Raw genomic sequence first — 15691 nt, 5'->3', positions numbered from 1 at the left:
ATGGTTCCTGATTCAAGGATCCACAATGCTGTTGTTTACCCCCCCTCGTACGGGTTTGGGGTGCTGAAAATTCGCGTAGCAAGTTGCTCGGGGCTTCGAGAATCAGTTCTGCATATCATATACTAGCAAGAAACCGTATTCTCTACGCGTAGAGGGCTCATTACCTGTGGGAAGCGATGGATAATCTTCCATTGGGTGGCTGGTATGGCCGCCTAGCTAAGATAACTCTACCTGACTAATGTATGACTAAGCGAGGTCGACCCTAGGGGCAGGCGGTAACGGGTGGCAGTATGCTCCGACACCTCTCAGCTGGGTTAGCCCCCGATCACGTGTGGGTCACCGCCCACACATGCGCCAAGACATCAATGCCTCAGGACACAACAAGGTATGCCTGCCAATGCGAGGGGGTACGATAGGACAGCCTTCTGCACGGAGGATATTTTCGGATAGTACTTGGCCTACAAGGATGTTCGGCAAGCAGAAGGATTGGTTATATGGTTTAATAGCCTTGTTTTCCCACGACAGTCGCTCTCTTCATCTCTTCCCAAACGCTGGCTGACAAGAGGACTACCTATCCTCTCCGCCTATCATGGGGGCTGATGACACCGAGGCCACGAGGGTTGTACTGTCACAGCCTTTATGCATTCAGAATCTGAATTACCAGCCGAACCAGAACGCAGCTCCGCGATGTGATGAACCTTGACCGTGTCCCAAAAACGACCATGATATTTTCACACACTCGGCAGTCCGCCCCATTTCAAACATGGCCAAGGTCAAGACAGCCTGAGCCGAGAGAACAACAAATAAGACGGAGCGCAAAGGGGGTGTGCCTCAAGGGATTGTTGGATGTTTTTCGAGTCAGCCAGTGGCGTGCACACTGCACAGTATGCCGCATTCTGCCCGGGGCGCTTTAAAACTTGGAGTTGATGCAAGGGATATTCTGGGGACAGATGCCAGAAATACCATTGATTGTTTGCATGAACAAAGACCCTCCGTGGCAGGAACCTGAATGCTGACAATGGCAGAGGCGTTGACGGCTTGGCATTGAAGCTGCATGCGGCAGGTAGGCCCTGCTGCCTGAGGCTACAAGGCTCCCAGCAACCATAACCAGACTAGAGGGCGCCACTTCAAAGGTTCCCCTCATCATCTTCAGCTTGTCCCCAAATCCTCAAAGCTCTCTGAGACAAATAGTTCAGTTAGACGTCAGTGTGCAGATATCTACAGCTTGACCCATGTCACATGTGGTCATGGGTGTGAAAGCCACTGGTGATCAGAGATAAGTGATTGGGCTTTGATAACGAGCTACCGCAGCCTCCGCTCGGCAGCAACGTGCGAGTGGTCCGGAGGGTGCCCCAGTCTGTCTGTAAAGAGCTTCGCGTGATCTGCCCGCTCTTTCAGCAACGCTCCATATTTGGGTTGACCGCTGCCCGCATGACTTTGTTGCTCACCACCCCTCAGTCCCCTCATTCGGTTGCCACTACAAATACAAGACTCTGGTGGACCCAGCTATGTCCGTGTTGTCAACTGGCGAGTCCTTCGCTCATTGCAGGCTTTTATTGGATTCGAGGGGGTGAGCACTGGTCTTTGAATTTCAAATGTGAGCTTTTTCTGCCGTTCTTTTTTCTGGGGTCCGCTAACAACGGCTCGCAGAGAAAGCGTGTTTCATAGCATTCACTGGGAGTTTTTTTCATTGTTTCTTTGATTACACCGCATTTCTTGTTATAAATTCGGCATCTCGATGGTTTTGGAACGTTAGCTGTTTTGGTTGTACACTCATCTCAACTGACAATGGCAACGTCAGAAGAAAACGCAGTTGCTGCAATGGGGCAGCAGCAGGAAGCAAATGGTCACCAGGCGGGTGGACCCTGGTTCAGAAGGATCTTCAACTCCAGCTCTTCTGGAGGTTCGGGTTCTAATGACGAGGATACGAACTATCGCCCCAAGGCGACCTTGGGTATCCTGAGTGATCGGCAAACCGACGAAGTGCCTGGTAAGACCCGATTGCCGAACTTTTGAAACTATCGCTAACGTTATAGGTACTGTTTTGCTACTATCATCGAACCGCAATGAGCCATTGGGTTTGAGGCACCAGCCTCATCGTACATCAGCTTCATCTTTGCCGATTCCGTACCCACCGTCTAGATCATCTTCTCGTGCATCTGCGCCTCCAACCAAGAAGACATCTAACGGACAGATTGTCCTGGACCCACAGCCCGATGACTCGAGGAACGATCCTTTGAACTGGCCAGTGTGGCGTCGCGATGCCGCTTTGCTCTCACTTGGTTTCTACTGCCTTATGGGAGGCGGTATGACGCCTGTTCTTGCCGCCGGTTTCAACCAGGTCTCGGAAGACTACGGCGTGGACACCCAGAAAGTGGCCTACACCACAGGACTCTACATGCTAGGACTGGGTATCGGATCGGTGATCATGTCCCCGACCGCCATTTTGTGGGGTAAACGTCCGGTTTATATACTAGGTGCGACTTTGTTCATCCTCTCGGCTGTCTGGTGTGCATTGTCCCCAAATTACCCCAGCCTTGTTGTGGCTCGTATCTTTCAAGGTATCGCGGTCAGCCCAGTTGAGTGTCTGCCCTCAGCTACCATAGCGGAGATCTATTTCTTGCATGAGAGGGCTTATCGCGTCGGTATCTATACCTTGCTTCTGCTTGGTGGCAAGAACCTTGTCCCTTTGGTCAGTGCGGCCATCATTGAAAGCCTAGGTTGGCGCTGGGTATTTTGGGTTGTGGCCATCATTGTCGGGGCTTGCCTCGTTTTGATTATTCTATTTCTTCCGGAAACATTCTGGGACCGTACTCCCCGACCTCGTCGGCACCGCAAGCGCCCCGATTTCGTCAGAAGCGTGTCGGACATGGTTACACATGGGCTCCACCGAGGCCGTGCTACCGATGGTCACCATGGGGAAATGTCACCCTTGGGCGAAGATGAGGATGCTACTTCTCCAAGACGTCCTAAAAAGGGGCACGTGGGCTTCGTTGATGATGATGCCGGACCGGAAAACTTGGACCATGAGAAGCAGGAGTCTGCCAGCCGCCCAGGGTCCATTTCGTCAATTCCAAGCCCAGACGAGGCGGGACCCCATGTCGGTAGCCAGGAGAAACCATCTGTTCCTGAACTGAACATCCCCAATTCGCCTGATCTTGAAGCTGGGCGCCTCCCTTCACGATCTCCTGCGAGGAGCGAATCGGTTGAGCCAGCCGCGGGATTGAGCGTGCAGTATACGAACCGACTCCGAGAGCAGTCAGAAATTCCATTCTCACAGTACCTACGACCCTGGAACGGACGAATCTCACAGGATCGTTGGCTACGGGTGGCGGCGCGCCCGTTCATTTTGTTCTCGTACCCTGCAGTCCTGTGGTCGGCGGTTGTGTATGCATTGTCCGTCGGATGGCTCATCGTTTTGTCCGAGCTCGTTTCGCATATCTACCAGGATAAAGAATCCTATAATTTCACATCTCTTCAGCTCGGTCTGGTCTATATCTCTCCATTCGTTGGGGGTCTGCTAGGCACAGCGGTCGCTGGCAAGATATCCGATGTCATTGTCCGCTATATGACACGGCGCAATGGTGGAGTTTACGAGCCCGAGTTTCGACTTGTGATGGCCATTCCGATCGCAATTTCGACCACAATCGGCCTTATGGGCTTTGGCTGGAGTGCCCAGGAGAGGGATGCCTGGATTGTTCCCACCATCTTCTTTGGACTGGTGTCGTTTGGATGCTGCCTAGGAAGTACTACCTCTATTACCTTTTGTGTTGACAGCTACCGTCAATATGCTGGCGAGGCGCTGGTGACATTGAACTGGTGCAAGAGTATGTTCCCCATCATCCACATAGTTGAATATTAAGGCTAACTATCATAGATGTCTTCCATGGTCTGGTTTTCTCTCTGTTTGTTGTTGATTGGATGGAAGTTAGCGGAGCACGACTATTGTTCGTGGCCTTGGGAGTCATTCAGCTTGGACTGCTCCTCTCCTCCATTCCAATGTATATCTACGGCAAGCGGGCGCGAATGTGGACTGTCCGTAAGCGATTCATGGAGAGGTTTTAGATGTGTTTTGGTATAGCTCAGTGTTTTTCGGTTGCTTGCAGCACGACACTCATTTGATAGTGATAGAGTTTTAGCTTGTGTTTTGAATAGACAATCAATGACGTTGTTCTAGAACAATCATATGTTTCGTAGGACTCAGACCACCCGCGTGAATCCGGGGTATTTTGCCACCGTTCGATCTGACTGACAAGCTAATGCAAAATGATGTGGGCATAAGTCACGATGACTGTGTCATGAAGCGCCAAAATTTTGGCATTAAGGTTGATTAGAAGAACAGTGCAGTGGGACCGGGCGGAAAAGCAGCCGTCAATCACGGGACAGCAAGGGACAAAGGTCGGCCAAAGAGGGACTAGCTTGGCGCTGAAAACCGGTTGTGCCAATCTGGCGTGCCTTTAGCCTTGCGTCCCTCGCGATCGGGATCAGGTTTGAGAACTCCAAGCACCATGATTCTGCCCTCTCATTGCTCGGGCTTTGCTTATGTGTCAGATCATCCTGCTGCTGATGTGATAATTCCACTGGATGTTGCCTACGACCCTGTGGGGGAGACTGGCAGCGCCAACCCAACTGTATCTTGCCACAGCCTGTCCGCTGCATTCCCAGATTCGTTTCCAAGTTTTGAATGGATTTGGAAATGAGAGGCCGCGCACCCATGATCCACGATTCCCGTTCCAGTTCGTGTGCTTCCAGCTTCCTGCATGAATTCTTCGAGATTGATCCGGCAGGGACACCGACCCTGTTTCAGATTTTTGAACTTCTTGCAACCACCAAGCTCCCTCCTCCCCGTTGCTGTCCCACCACACTTCAAGAGTCACAACAATTACAACAATCTTCTATATCTGGGGAGAGCTTCTTTTTTGTCCTCCAGCATGGGGAATCAGTAAAGGATTGATCCTTTTTTTTTTTTTTAAAAAAACTAACAGAGTACTCCTTTCACCGCATTGACTGATTATGGCTTCGTCGCGGGCGATGGAGCAAGACCATGTCGAGGGTCGTCGGACTCGCGAGCTCTACCGCTTCTTCAGACCTGAGCGCGCTTTCGCTCCAGACAGCGACTCGGACTCCGGACTGCATGTTCCTTCCGCCGGAGAGTCTGCCTCTGCGAATCCTCCGTCACCTGCATTGTCCGCTCAACTCGGCGCAACTACGTCCACCCTCCTCCCGGAATCCCTCATCCTTGGAGAATACAACGCGACTTTGACGTCTTTTGCGCAGTTGGCGGCCCTCCGTCTCAACGTGGAACGGGTTATGATAAGGTACGATCAACTGCAATCTACTTCGCAACAATATTTTATATTCATGTACTAATAGGTCGCCTGGAAAATAGTGTATCGGACCGATCATCACAGTTCATTATAGCTCAAGGTTCAAGATTGCTGCTTGGTGAAAAAAAAGACTATGAGGCTCATGAAAGTGGGATCTGGGATGGCTGCCATACGGTTTCTACAGCCGCTTGGACGATGTGCAGAGTAAGCATCCTCTTGTTGACCTTGTACGCCGTCGCTGACAGTTTCTGCGTTGTTAGAGCACCCTAAACCTGCCGCCGTCCAACCGAACACGGGGCGAGTGCCATTTTCTCGAAATCAACGACCTGAGCCAGGATAGCCGCTACAAGAACCTTCCTTTCGTGAAGGGCGACCCTCATTTCCGATTCTACGCCGGAACCCCCCTCACCACCGAGAAGAGTCACATCAACATCGGTTGTTTCTTCATACTTGATACGAAGCCCCGTAATGGTCTCACTGAGGAAGAGAAGGGAATTTTGGGTTCAACTTCGGTCTTGATCATGAACTTTCTGAACGTGAGCCGACAAGCTTCCGAGGGTCGGCGCGCCGCTCGACTGTCCCGCGGTCTCAGCTACTTTGTCGATGGTAGCTCGAGCTTCGTGGATGCCGCTCCACCATCAATAGCGGGTAGTGTCTCCGCTTTACCCAGTACGCCACCAACATCTGCTCGAAGAAGCAATCATTTATCCGTGCGTTCCACCGATAGCTTTGACAACATGCCTCTGAAGAGATCACATAGCAATGATGCTCGATCTTGCAGCTCAATTCGCTCCTCTGACTCACCAGCTCCTCTTCCCGAATGGTGGTCTGGAAGTCAGCGCAGAGATCTCGAAGGTTTGGATCAGACTGCCGGCAATTGCTGGGCGTTCAAGAGGGCCGCAAACCTGCTGCGTGAAAGTTTAGAACTGGATGGGGATGGCGGCGTTGTTTTCCTCGAAGCTAGTAATGTCCCAGCAGACATCGAGTCGGGCAGCGATTATACAGCGGAAAATGCAACACCGGCATCGGTTTTGGCAATGTCCACCACTGATGAGCCCTTTGCACCTGCCGCTGGGCCAACACTTGCCTCTCCGGCTGCCAATCTTGACACCATTTTCCTTCAGCAGCTTCTGCGACGATACAGCAAAGGGAAACTTTGGTCCTTTCATCGAGACGGCAGCGTTTCAAGCTCTGATGACGAAAAATCAAAGTCACCGCAAAGTGGCTCTCGACACGCAAAAGCTCCCGACCTATCAAAGACCGGGCCGAAGAGGTGGAGGGCCGTCGAAAATTCTTTGCTGAACGCCTACTTTCCCAATGCGACTCAGGTGATCTTCGTCCCGCTCTGGAATGCGGCAAGCTCCCAGTGGTTTGCGGGATGTTTTTGCTGGAACTCAGATGAGACTCGGGTTTTTAGCCCTTCTGTCGAGTTGAGCTCAGTCATGGGCTTCGGCTCGTCAATCATGGTCGAGCATAGCCGCCTTGAATCACTGATCTCTGATCGTCAGAAGGGTGATTTCATTGGCAGCATCTCGTAAGTTTTCACAATATTGACGGTTTATCATGTGCTAACAGTTACAGTCACGAACTTCGCAGCCCATTACATGGTATACTGGCAGCAGCTGAATTTATGAGCGGGACAAATTTGGACGAATTTCAAGGCTCTCTTTTAGAGACCATCAACGCATGCAGCAGAACGCTATTGGACACCATGAACCAAGTCCTTGATTTTAGCAAGATAGTTTCGCTGGAACGAAAGTCTCGACAGTTCAAACAAAGAAACAGACAAACTGAAATCAAGGAACAGGTCACCGCTGGATTGGACACAATTGTGCCAACGGACATCGCACTCCTGGCTGAAGAGGTCGTTGAAGGCGTCTGTCTTGGACATGCCTACAGCCAGAGGTCATCCTCTAATCCAATGAGCCCTCCTCCCCATATGCAGAAAGTCGGTCGGGTCGACCATCCGGGCCCTGAGAAGAATGTAGAAGTTACTGTCGACATCGCCCGAAACAACTGGTCTTATCACACACAACCCGGGGCATTACGGCGCATTATCATGAATGTTTTCGGTAACGCCATGAAGTATACTCAGGCTGGCCGCATCAGTTTGTGTCTCGAGGCTACCGAGTCTTCCGATGGGCGCCGAAGTCAGCCCACTGAAGACTTTGTAACGCTGACAGTTACCGATACCGGAAAGGGCATATCGGAAGAATTCCTTCGCGGCCGAATATACACCCCTTTTGCTCAGGAAGATTCGCTTGCCGTTGGAACCGGGCTCGGGCTGTCCATCGTTCGGAGTTTGGTCAAAGCCATGAGTGGCAACATTGACATACAAAGTCGCCCTGGGAAAGGAACAATTGTTAAAGTCGTTTTACCTCTCGGACGTCCTGAGGATGAGAAAAATGTCCTCGATACTACTACTGCCGGGCCTCAAGTCATACAACCTCTAGCTGAGCAGGATTTTACCAACGACTGTGATCATCTTCGCCACAGCCATCCTAACAAGCGAGTCACCATTCTTGGAATGACACCTTTCGACGCAGTCAATGATTCAAGATGGGCGGTTATTGCACGATATTTGACCGACTGGTACAGCCTCGAGCTGGTCTCATGGCCATCCGAATCTGTCGATGTTATTTTCACAGACGAGCAAACACTGGCTAATATCACCCCGCCCATTTTCACCTCTCCCCCTCCTCCTCTTGTCATTATTTGCAACAGATCTATCGACTATCAAAATGCACGGTCCCGGTGGTCATCTCTAGCTGATGTCGTCAGCATCATCACTCGCCCCTGCGGTCCGCATAAGCTTGCCCGTACTGCTCAAAAATGCTTCGACAGCCGAATGGGTAAAATGGCGAACTCAGTCAATCCACCCCAATTTGACTCATCAAAGCTTCCTATTCGAACAAACGCAACGCTCACGCCTGATACGAATCGAACGCCAGATGAGAGTCAAACCTCTCTCGAAGACATGAGCAATGCTCTCAGTGATACCCCGGACCTGACGGATGCAACAAGTTCAAACACGCCAGGCTCGACGGGCTCGACATCCTCGCAAGCCGGCTCGGAAATAGCCGATCCCATGTTGACCATAACTCCGACATCACCGCTCAATGTTTCACCCCAAGCAGAAGTTCCAGGTAAACAGGAGCGCAGCCCCAGAGTCCTTGTGGTAGACGACAATTCCATCAACCTCAGCCTAATGCTCACGTTCATGAAAAAGCGACAAACAGCGGTACTCGACTCCGCCGAAAACGGACAACTTGCCGTTGAGGCCGTGGAACGGAATCGCCAGGGATTTGACTTGATCTTTATGGACATTTCCATGCCGGTCATGAACGGTTTCGAAGCCACTCGTGCCATCCGCGCCATCGAAAAGGAACGCGGGTCAGAGTTATCCACTCCGGCGACTATTATCGCGCTCACGGGTCTGAGCAGTGCGCGCGATGAATCCGAGGCTCTTGCTTCGGGCATTGATCTCTTCCTGACAAAGCCAGTTTCTTTCAAGGAAGTTTCCAAACTACTTGAAGAATGGAAGGCCAAGGCTACAGCTTGATCTCCATTTCCTCTTCCTCTCTTCCTTCGAAACCCACCTATACCCTCCACAGTACATATTATGTCGAACATGCTTGTGGGCCATGAATTCGACTGCGCACTGTTGAACTATCTCTTTCATTGTTGATTAGCGGTTACGGGACAGAACGGTATAGACTAGGCCTGGGTGTTTTTCTTTCGGTTTCGCTAGCGATTATCTGGTTTTCGGGTCATCTGTTTAGATTTCGGGTTCTATTCGGTGCTTTCTACTTGATTTTACTTTTGCCGGGGTTACTCCATGTATATGGATTGTCTGAATGATACCCCTGTTTGAATAGATATTGTCATACATACTATGACTGAAAGAATACATAACACTTATTTTCTCTCTACCAGTTTTCCAACCTGACCAGGCGCTCAACGACGATCCAAGAATCTAGGACTGAAGGAGCAGTGGCCCGTCCCCACAGCCCCATCCATCCTACCTTCGGAAGGAAGGCACAACCGCGGAATCAAGCTCAACAAAATAGGCAAGCGCGGGCCTAAAAGAGGAAAGAGCGAGCTTTCGGGTCGCTCTTGCCTTACCATACCGCCACCGCCCATCGCACCTTCAAGCACTGAGAATGTTATTGGAGCCGTGGAGGAAGGCGCGACTGCTGGGTCACACAGAAAGGAACGAGCAAGAGCGAACTAGTTCCGTTCAGATAATCTACGTAGGTCCGTAAACGGGGACATCCACGGGGAAGAAACTTTGTAGATTGAGTCTATGTATACGGAGTACCTGCTATATTTTCCCAGGAGAGAACGGGGCAGCTCTATACTCCCCGGTCTTCTCACTCGTATATCAAACATATACGCTTGCACGCGCTGCAAATGAGCAGGTCTTAGTACCTCTCCACTAGCCATTTCCTGCGCGCCTCTTCGTCCATTGCGTTGAGTTTCTGTCTTTCGGCTCGTTTCACGGTGATGTAGTTATCCACCAGCGTTGGGCCAAGAAGGGCTCGCAGTGTCTCGTTGGATTCCAAGGCCTCGAGGCTTTTTGTCAGTGTATTGGGTAGTTGTGTTGTGATGCCTAGCGCGCTGCGCTGTGAGTCTGTGAGTGCTGATGCGTCGTCTGTACCATGTCAGTTTTGATCAGTTGAAAAGTAGTTGGAACATACATTCGCAGTCCTTATGAGTCAGTGGCATGTCCTCTGTAAGTCCGGCATACCCTGCGGCTAGGAACGCCGACATGGCAAGGTACATATTCGCCAGACCATCCAGGGTTTTAATCTCCCAGTGTCCCGGCGAAATCTTTCTTATAGGCGCTTCGCGGTTCTGGGTCCCCCACATGACCCATTCGCCGCCAGCCCAGATACCGGCCTTGACGCGCTCATAGCTTGCGTCATTGGAGAGGGTCATGGCCGCGAGTGATGGGTAGTGATGCATGACGCCGGCTAGGAAGGGTTCCTCTTTGGTGGGTGGTGTGATGGAGACGTGTGCGTGAGATGCTGTCCCTGCTGCAAAGGGGAATGGGCGGGGGTGCAATGTTGCGCGGAGGTCATGCTTTTCAGCAACGTGCGTAATGACTTGTCGGGCTTTGATGAGGGCGTCGACGGCGGCGACGGGTGCATCAGGAGGGAGGATAAACTCGAATTGGCCTGGTGAAGACTCGGAATGGAACTGTTCGAGATAGATTCCAATCGAAGCGAGAGTTTCGTCTATCTCTTCGAGCAGTGGGAGCATGCGGCGGGTCTCGCGGGTCATTTGGGACCAAGAGTGGTTTGTTATTACTGGGCCCCAGCTCTCTCCAGTCGCTGTTTGTTTCATAAAGACGACTTCAATTTCAAAGCCGCAAGTTGCTTGAATGTCGAACTCGGTTTTGAGCTTGTTGCTAATGTCGAGTAATGTGGTGCGAGGGCACTCCTCTAATGGACCGTCCTCTTCAGTTTTCCACCAAGTCATGACTGTTGCGCTCTTCGAGTCGAGTCCAACATTTGGACGTATGGTCGAGAGATCAGGGACCATGTAGAATTGGCCGGTGGTTGAGCCTCCGGCAATGCCGTCGTCCTGCAGCATCCCGAAAACAGCCACAGAGATACCAATACGGCGCTGCTTGCGTACAATCTTTGCGAATTCCAAGATTGGAAACATACGGAGGCGAACTGTTGCGGTGTAGTCGATGAATTGCATCCAAATATACTTGATATCTGGGTTACTCCGCATGAAAGCTTCAAGAGAACTTATTGGTGATGTGTCAACTAGTGATACCTTGGGAGACTCGATCTTCTCGTTCAAACAATACAATCTGTTCGAGTTGTAGAAAAGGATATCAACGGCAGCCTGCATGGCTTGTTCGTTGGTATAGTCACCCTTTTCGACATAGTCCACGAAAACCTACTTCAATTAGCTTAGATGTATTGGGAGGCTGGCTGACTGACCGTTTCCAAAACATCGCGAAATTGTTTGTTAGCCAGCCAAAAAGTCTCTGGGAAAAAGTGGCCGTCGGTGCTCCATAACAATCGAGTAGTCGGTACAATCTCCAGGCTCTCCCTGACAATGAATTCCTGCGCATCCCGACTGACCATGGGAAAGACCTCCCCAAGATCCAAGTAAACATTGGAATAAACACAAGCCAAATATCCGGCTTCCCGCGTATATGGATATGACGAGTGAAGCAGAACAAAGTCAACATCAGGGTACTGCGCAACCAAAGACTGCAAGTGAGCAGGGTTCGACTTTAGCAAATTTATGTCGTTATCTCCCAATCCAGTGTGCAACTGCAGGGGTTTGTTTGGGTAACTAGACTTGGCGGACGTGAGTAGATTGAGAGCTTCGCGAACGAGCCAGTCGTTCAGCGGCTTATCCTCAACCCGTGCTGTGGAGACGGTCGATCGAGAGATTGTGCGCGCAAAAGACTGGAGCAACTCCCTTGTATCACCATGGGTTGGCTGGACATCTAACCCTGTGCGGTAACAGATGACCGATTTGAACCCCACCACGGCGGGGTCACGAATAGCCTCCGATATCCGAGTGATGAAGTCCCGAGAAAAGGTTTCCCAAGGTGCTTCGAAGGCTAAAAGGTTGTCAAGATCCGACGCACTGAATCCGTCTTTGAGAATCTGGGATAGGACCTGAGCCGCTATCGCTTCGATGCGGACAATGCGTTTCGTTGAAGATGCGGTGAAGCGGTCGTGCGACTCAAACGGCTCAATGTCTTGATCGGTCAAGAGATCGTCAAGGAGAAGAGTATGCGTTCCCTCCAGACACCGGCGAACGAGGCCTTCATAGTCACTTTGGACTAAGTGATCTCGTGCTGCCTTGAGCTTGTCCCAGTCGGAGGATGAGGTTTGGTATAGAGTGGCAAGTTGGGCGGCAGCCCGGTGAAAAGGCAGCGTAGAAGAGGCGTTCCTCAAGGCAACCCCCTGGGCTTCTGATATAATCTGTTCAAAGGGATATTTGGTGTAGTCGCAGGCGGCAGACTGGGAGAGGAGGTTGTGGGCATGATTATCGATGATCGGGTGCGTTTGGATCAGGTGACGGAGATAAGGCTGAGCCATGACCAGTTGAAACCAGAATGACGTTGTCTATATGAGAACGAAAACAAGATGAGGCTAAAGCACTAAGGAGGAATATAAGTAAGAAGAGAATTTAGGGAGAAAAGAAGGAACGAGGTGAGCTGTGTGATGCATGAGCGCGTGGCTTACCCAGCTCGGCAGCTCAGCTCAGCCCAACGACGATCTCCAAAAGAAACTCCAAAGCTGAAACAAATTCGATATGCACCTCGGAGACTACTCAGAGTAGTACTTTTCGCCGGGAACTCCGGGTTCCTATCTTCAACTTTACAGGTCGAATTGGAGCAACAGACTGCCCAAATAGGAATTATCTACGAGCGCGGCCGCGGAGACCAAATCCGAGGCAGATCTTAGCGCTATGCACAGGCCAAATATTGAGCAATGGTCCCGCTGTATACTTATAACTGCCGAAATCAGATGAGGTCATACTAGATATAAATATAATACCGTCCGTCCAATTTCCATCAATATTGTCCCTCCAGGGTCAGCGTTCCAGTCTTGGTGATCAGGTACTCATTCACAGCCACTTCCTTTCCGCTCTCTTTACCGTACCCAGACTCCTTGATACCCCCAAAGGGCGACTCGGCTGCAGACGAATTGCCAGTGTTCATGCCAATCATACCCGCCTCGAGGTTCTCTAGCAGCCGCCACATGCGATCAATGTTCTTCGTAAAAACATAACTGGCCAACCCCATGCTAGTATCGTTGGCCATCTGCACACCTTCTTCCTCCGTCTCAAACCTGTACAGAGCAGCGACAGGCGCAAAAGACTCCTCACGAGACACTAGCATCTCCTTGGTCATGTTCTTCACGATGGTTGGCTCGAAAAAGTACCCATTCTTGCCTTCGACCCGGTTTCCGCCAAGGATAACATCTGCGCCAAGCTTTCGTGCATCTTCAACCTGGCTAATGGCCTTGTCGATACTGCGTGGCGTAGTGAGGGGTCCCATTGTTGTGCCCTCAGTGGCCCCGTGGCCAATGACCAGCTTAGACGTTCGCTCCTTGAGCAACTGTGCAAATTTCTCGTAGATCCCTGACTGCACGTATACTCGATTGGCCGTAATGCAGGCCTGTCCAGCGTGGCGCCACTTGAGAGCCATCAGCTGATCCAGCGCCTGGTCGATATTTGCATCGTCAAAGACGATGAACGGACAGTTTCCACCTAGCTCCAGTGTGACCTTTTTCAGGCCGTGAGCACAGTGCGAAGCAATCAGCTTGCCGACGCGTGTCGAGCCAGTAAAAGTAACCTTTTTCACAAGCGGGTGCTTGCATAACGCCTCACTGAGTGGTGGCGTATTCTCCAGATCCGTCGTAAGCACGTTAAACACACCCGCAGGGAAGCCGGCTTTCTGAGCCAGGTGAGCTAGCACCAAAGCCGTCAATGGAGTTTCGGGACTGGGCTTGACAATCATGGTACATCCAGCAGCTAGAGCTGCACCGGCCTTTCTTAATACCATCGCAATCGGGAAGTTCCACGGAACAAGAGCAGCAGCAACACCGATAGGCTGCTTAACAGTAAAGACTCGCCGATTCGGAGCGGCAGGGACAGCAATCGTCCCGTGAATGCGCTCCGCCTCCCCGGCGAACCACCAGGTAAAACCAGTAGCATAGTCAATTTCACCATAAGACTCAGCAATAGGCTTTCCTGTCTCGTGGGTGAGAATCTTGGCCAAGTCGGTCCTGACTTCGCGGATGAGGGTGTCCCATTTCAGGAGCCACTGTGCACGTTGGCGGGGGTTAGTTTTCTTGTACTTCTCAAACGCGTCGTGAGCTGCGTGGACCGCGGCGTCGATGTCTTCGGCTGAGTTTGTGGGACAGCTTGCCCAGGGAATATCGCTGCCGGGGTCTACCCAGGTTAATATGCAGCGACCGGAAGCAATGTTTCTAAAGCATACCGACGACTTCAAATCGTTTACCACTCTTTGCTGTTACCCAGGAATCTCCGACAAAGGAATCAAAGTGGAGCAAGTCCGGGTTGTCCAGCTAACGGTCAGTCAGTACCAGCAGGTCTTCATCGACAACCCCAAAGGTTATGACATACCTGGAAGGGCAGCTTATACTGTTGAGCCATGGTTGTGGATGAGTTTCAAATGTTTCAAAGAGCTCAGTTGCTTGAAGAAGAGAAAGAGTGAGGTGGAATTGAAGCAAACATATCAGAAGAGGGGGCCCCGCATCCCCCGCCTTGATCGGTTGCTCGGTCTTCTCGGCGACGGTTACTTACTTGGAGCTCCCAGAGTATCTTCTGACGTCGATCACATATGCATAGACCAGCTAATGTATGACAATGTATATCTAATTTGTTCCGGCTTTTTATGGTACACTGTCAAAAGTAGATTGCTGGCTCCAATTCCGCCAAGCGCTCCGCTCGACCCTCTCTTGGGTATCCCGCAGACCGCAGCGGAACTTGCTGATGGCTAAGGCTATTCAGGCTAGGTGTCGATGCAGGGCCGTCTCTGTCCTTGGAGTTTGTGCCAACCGTTCCTGGGCTCCATTCCGCCGGCACATCGTCCCCAGCAACCCCAAATACTCGGGCTTTCTCCGAGAGCCAAAGCTCCAGGTCATCTGGATTTCGTAGTGGAAGCCGCGACCATTCATTGGCTACAGATGTTCGCGAAGTTTGTGGTTGCGAAGACTCGACTATGCTGAACGATCTAGGCGATATCGTTCTCAGGTAGGCGTAAGTGCTGTAGAGTGCCCGCTCTGTGGCAGCTAATCGATTTTCAAGGTGTGTTATATAGCCCTGAGGAAGGCCGCTGTGATAATCAGCAAGTGTAGTAACCTTTGATGTAGATATGCTGACCGTTTGCCGCTCTCGGGATATATGCATCGCGCTGGGTCGGAGCACTGCGAACAGACAGGTCTTGACAGTTAGCCGGACGATAGAGTACAATGGAACATAAGAGTAGCCAATACAATATTCGGTCGCACTGCAGAAAATTAGTGATGTTCAATGCTCATCATAGCAGAAGCTGGTTGGGGCTTTGCGCTCGCAACGGCGCAGGCAAGGAACCAATGCATACCTTGCACTTCTTCTGGCGACAGGGCTCGCATGCGATTGGATTCTGCTTTTCTGCCATTCGATATTATACAAGTAATTGAACAGGGAAGGAAACCAAAGAACAAATGAAAGAACAAAAAACTGGAGAAGGTGGAAAGCCAAGCTTGAAGATCGTGGGTTGAGGCTGGTTTTTGCGGGGAAATTGCAGGGAGCGTGACTGGAGGCAAACGACCGCTGGAAAATCCTCAGAGCCGAGTACTTTTCTCTTTTCA

General features: G+C 51.2%; 6 protein-coding genes across 6 annotated transcripts; 2 read left to right on the top strand and 4 right to left on the bottom strand.

Annotated features, from left to right (window-relative positions):
- Positions 1-489: 489 nt before the first annotated feature.
- BDV14DRAFT_164581 (uncharacterized protein) lies at positions 490-1302 on the bottom strand. Its single transcript, XM_073767204.1, has one exon. The coding sequence runs from the start codon at positions 1145-1147 to the stop codon at positions 911-913; it is 237 nt and encodes a 78-aa protein (XP_073633170.1). The 5' UTR covers positions 1148-1302; the 3' UTR covers positions 490-910.
- Positions 1303-1628: 326 nt separating this feature from the next.
- Positions 1629-4074, top strand: BDV14DRAFT_71045 (putative MFS transporter). The gene is made up of 3 exons (XM_073777342.1): positions 1629-1990; positions 2037-3827; positions 3878-4074. Exons 1-3 carry the CDS (start codon positions 1789-1791, stop codon positions 4063-4065), a joined length of 2181 nt encoding a protein of 726 aa, XP_073633169.1. The 5' UTR covers positions 1629-1788; the 3' UTR covers positions 4066-4074.
- Positions 4075-4488: 414 nt separating this feature from the next.
- BDV14DRAFT_164577 (putative sensor histidine kinase/response regulator) lies at positions 4489-9395 on the top strand. Its single transcript, XM_073767203.1, has 4 exons — positions 4489-5318; positions 5390-5531; positions 5588-6861; positions 6909-9395. The coding sequence occupies exons 1-4, from the start codon at positions 5014-5016 to the stop codon at positions 8887-8889; spliced, it is 3702 nt and encodes a 1233-aa protein (XP_073633168.1). The 5' UTR covers positions 4489-5013; the 3' UTR covers positions 8890-9395.
- Positions 9396-9605: 210 nt separating this feature from the next.
- fluG (extracellular developmental signal biosynthesis protein FluG) lies at positions 9606-12607 on the bottom strand. The gene is made up of 3 exons (XM_073767202.1): positions 11288-12607; positions 10028-11243; positions 9606-9981 (listed from the first exon to the last, which is right to left on the bottom strand). Exons 1-3 carry the CDS (start codon positions 12404-12406, stop codon positions 9752-9754), a joined length of 2565 nt encoding a protein of 854 aa, XP_073633167.1. The 5' UTR covers positions 12407-12607; the 3' UTR covers positions 9606-9751.
- Positions 12608-12827: 220 nt separating this feature from the next.
- On the bottom strand, positions 12828-14524 carry BDV14DRAFT_164573 (NAD-dependent succinate-semialdehyde dehydrogenase). Its single transcript, XM_073767201.1, has 3 exons — positions 14463-14524; positions 14317-14404; positions 12828-14267 (listed from the first exon to the last, which is right to left on the bottom strand). The coding sequence occupies exons 1-3, from the start codon at positions 14490-14492 to the stop codon at positions 12886-12888; spliced, it is 1500 nt and encodes a 499-aa protein (XP_073633166.1). The 5' UTR covers positions 14493-14524; the 3' UTR covers positions 12828-12885.
- A 59-nt stretch (positions 14525-14583) lies between these two features.
- Positions 14584-15575, bottom strand: BDV14DRAFT_164572 (Zn(II)2Cys6 transcription factor domain-containing protein). The gene is made up of 4 exons (XM_073767200.1): positions 15442-15575; positions 15335-15348; positions 15222-15281; positions 14584-15174 (listed from the first exon to the last, which is right to left on the bottom strand). The coding sequence occupies exons 1-4, from the start codon at positions 15496-15498 to the stop codon at positions 14745-14747; spliced, it is 561 nt and encodes a 186-aa protein (XP_073633165.1). The 5' UTR covers positions 15499-15575; the 3' UTR covers positions 14584-14744.
- Between the last annotated feature and the right edge of the window lie 116 nt (positions 15576-15691).

The sequence above is a fragment of the Aspergillus stella-maris genome, assembly GCF_047715825.1.
Source record: "Aspergillus stella-maris strain CBS 113639 unplaced genomic scaffold BDV14scaffold_3, whole genome shotgun sequence".
NCBI classification, from domain to species: Eukaryota; Fungi; Ascomycota; class Eurotiomycetes; order Eurotiales; family Aspergillaceae; genus Aspergillus; species Aspergillus stella-maris.
This window is presented reverse-complemented; position numbering and strand designations above follow the sequence as displayed.